Source organism: Arachis ipaensis, chromosome B08, assembly GCF_000816755.2.
Source record: "Arachis ipaensis cultivar K30076 chromosome B08, Araip1.1, whole genome shotgun sequence".
NCBI lineage: Eukaryota > Viridiplantae > Streptophyta > Magnoliopsida > Fabales > Fabaceae > Arachis > Arachis ipaensis.
In genome coordinates this window covers 114574639-114575145 of record NC_029792.2, presented here as the reverse complement: position 1 = coordinate 114575145, position 507 = coordinate 114574639, and the positions used below count along the sequence as shown (strand labels likewise).

Here is a 507-nt window from a genome sequence, read left to right as displayed (position 1 = left end):
GAAAAATATAAATATATGATTTTTTAAATTTATTAAATACAAAATAAGATATTTATGTTTTTGACAAGCACAACTATCTTTTTAATAAATTTTACCAAACCGACTATAATAATTAGGATTTCCAAAGTGAAAGTATTTCTTGAAATTTCCTATTTCTACTATTACGTGATTGATTTATATCAAACGAAAAAAGTGAAATTATTGATCATTGTAGTAATGCCTTAAAATTACTGTAATTTTCAATTTTTAGGTTTTGGCACATGCCATCATGGTTTTGGTCGTTTGGAATCATGCCAGTTCTGTAGATTTATCAAATAAAGATTCGTTGCAGGCATTTCATATGTTTGTGTTTAAGGTAAGCATTAAATTTACTTAATGAATTGATACGGAGGTATTGATCTTCAAGATAAATAATGCACTTTGCTTCATAATTAACTTTGTACCATAAGTTGATTACGTAATGGAAAAGGCTTTTTTTTTTTTCTTTCTTTTTTTCTATGACAAAAA

General features: G+C 25.4%; 1 protein-coding gene across 1 annotated transcript in view; it reads left to right on the top strand.

Moving 5' to 3' along the window:
• Positions 1 to 507, top strand: part of LOC107611443 (probable homogentisate phytyltransferase 1, chloroplastic) — a 3543-nt gene that overhangs the window by 2127 nt on the left and 909 nt on the right. The window contains exon 5 of the mRNA XM_016313367.2: positions 251 to 355. Coding sequence (XP_016168853.1) covers positions 251 to 355 — 105 coding nt within the window. The remainder of the gene's footprint in view (positions 1 to 250; positions 356 to 507) is intronic.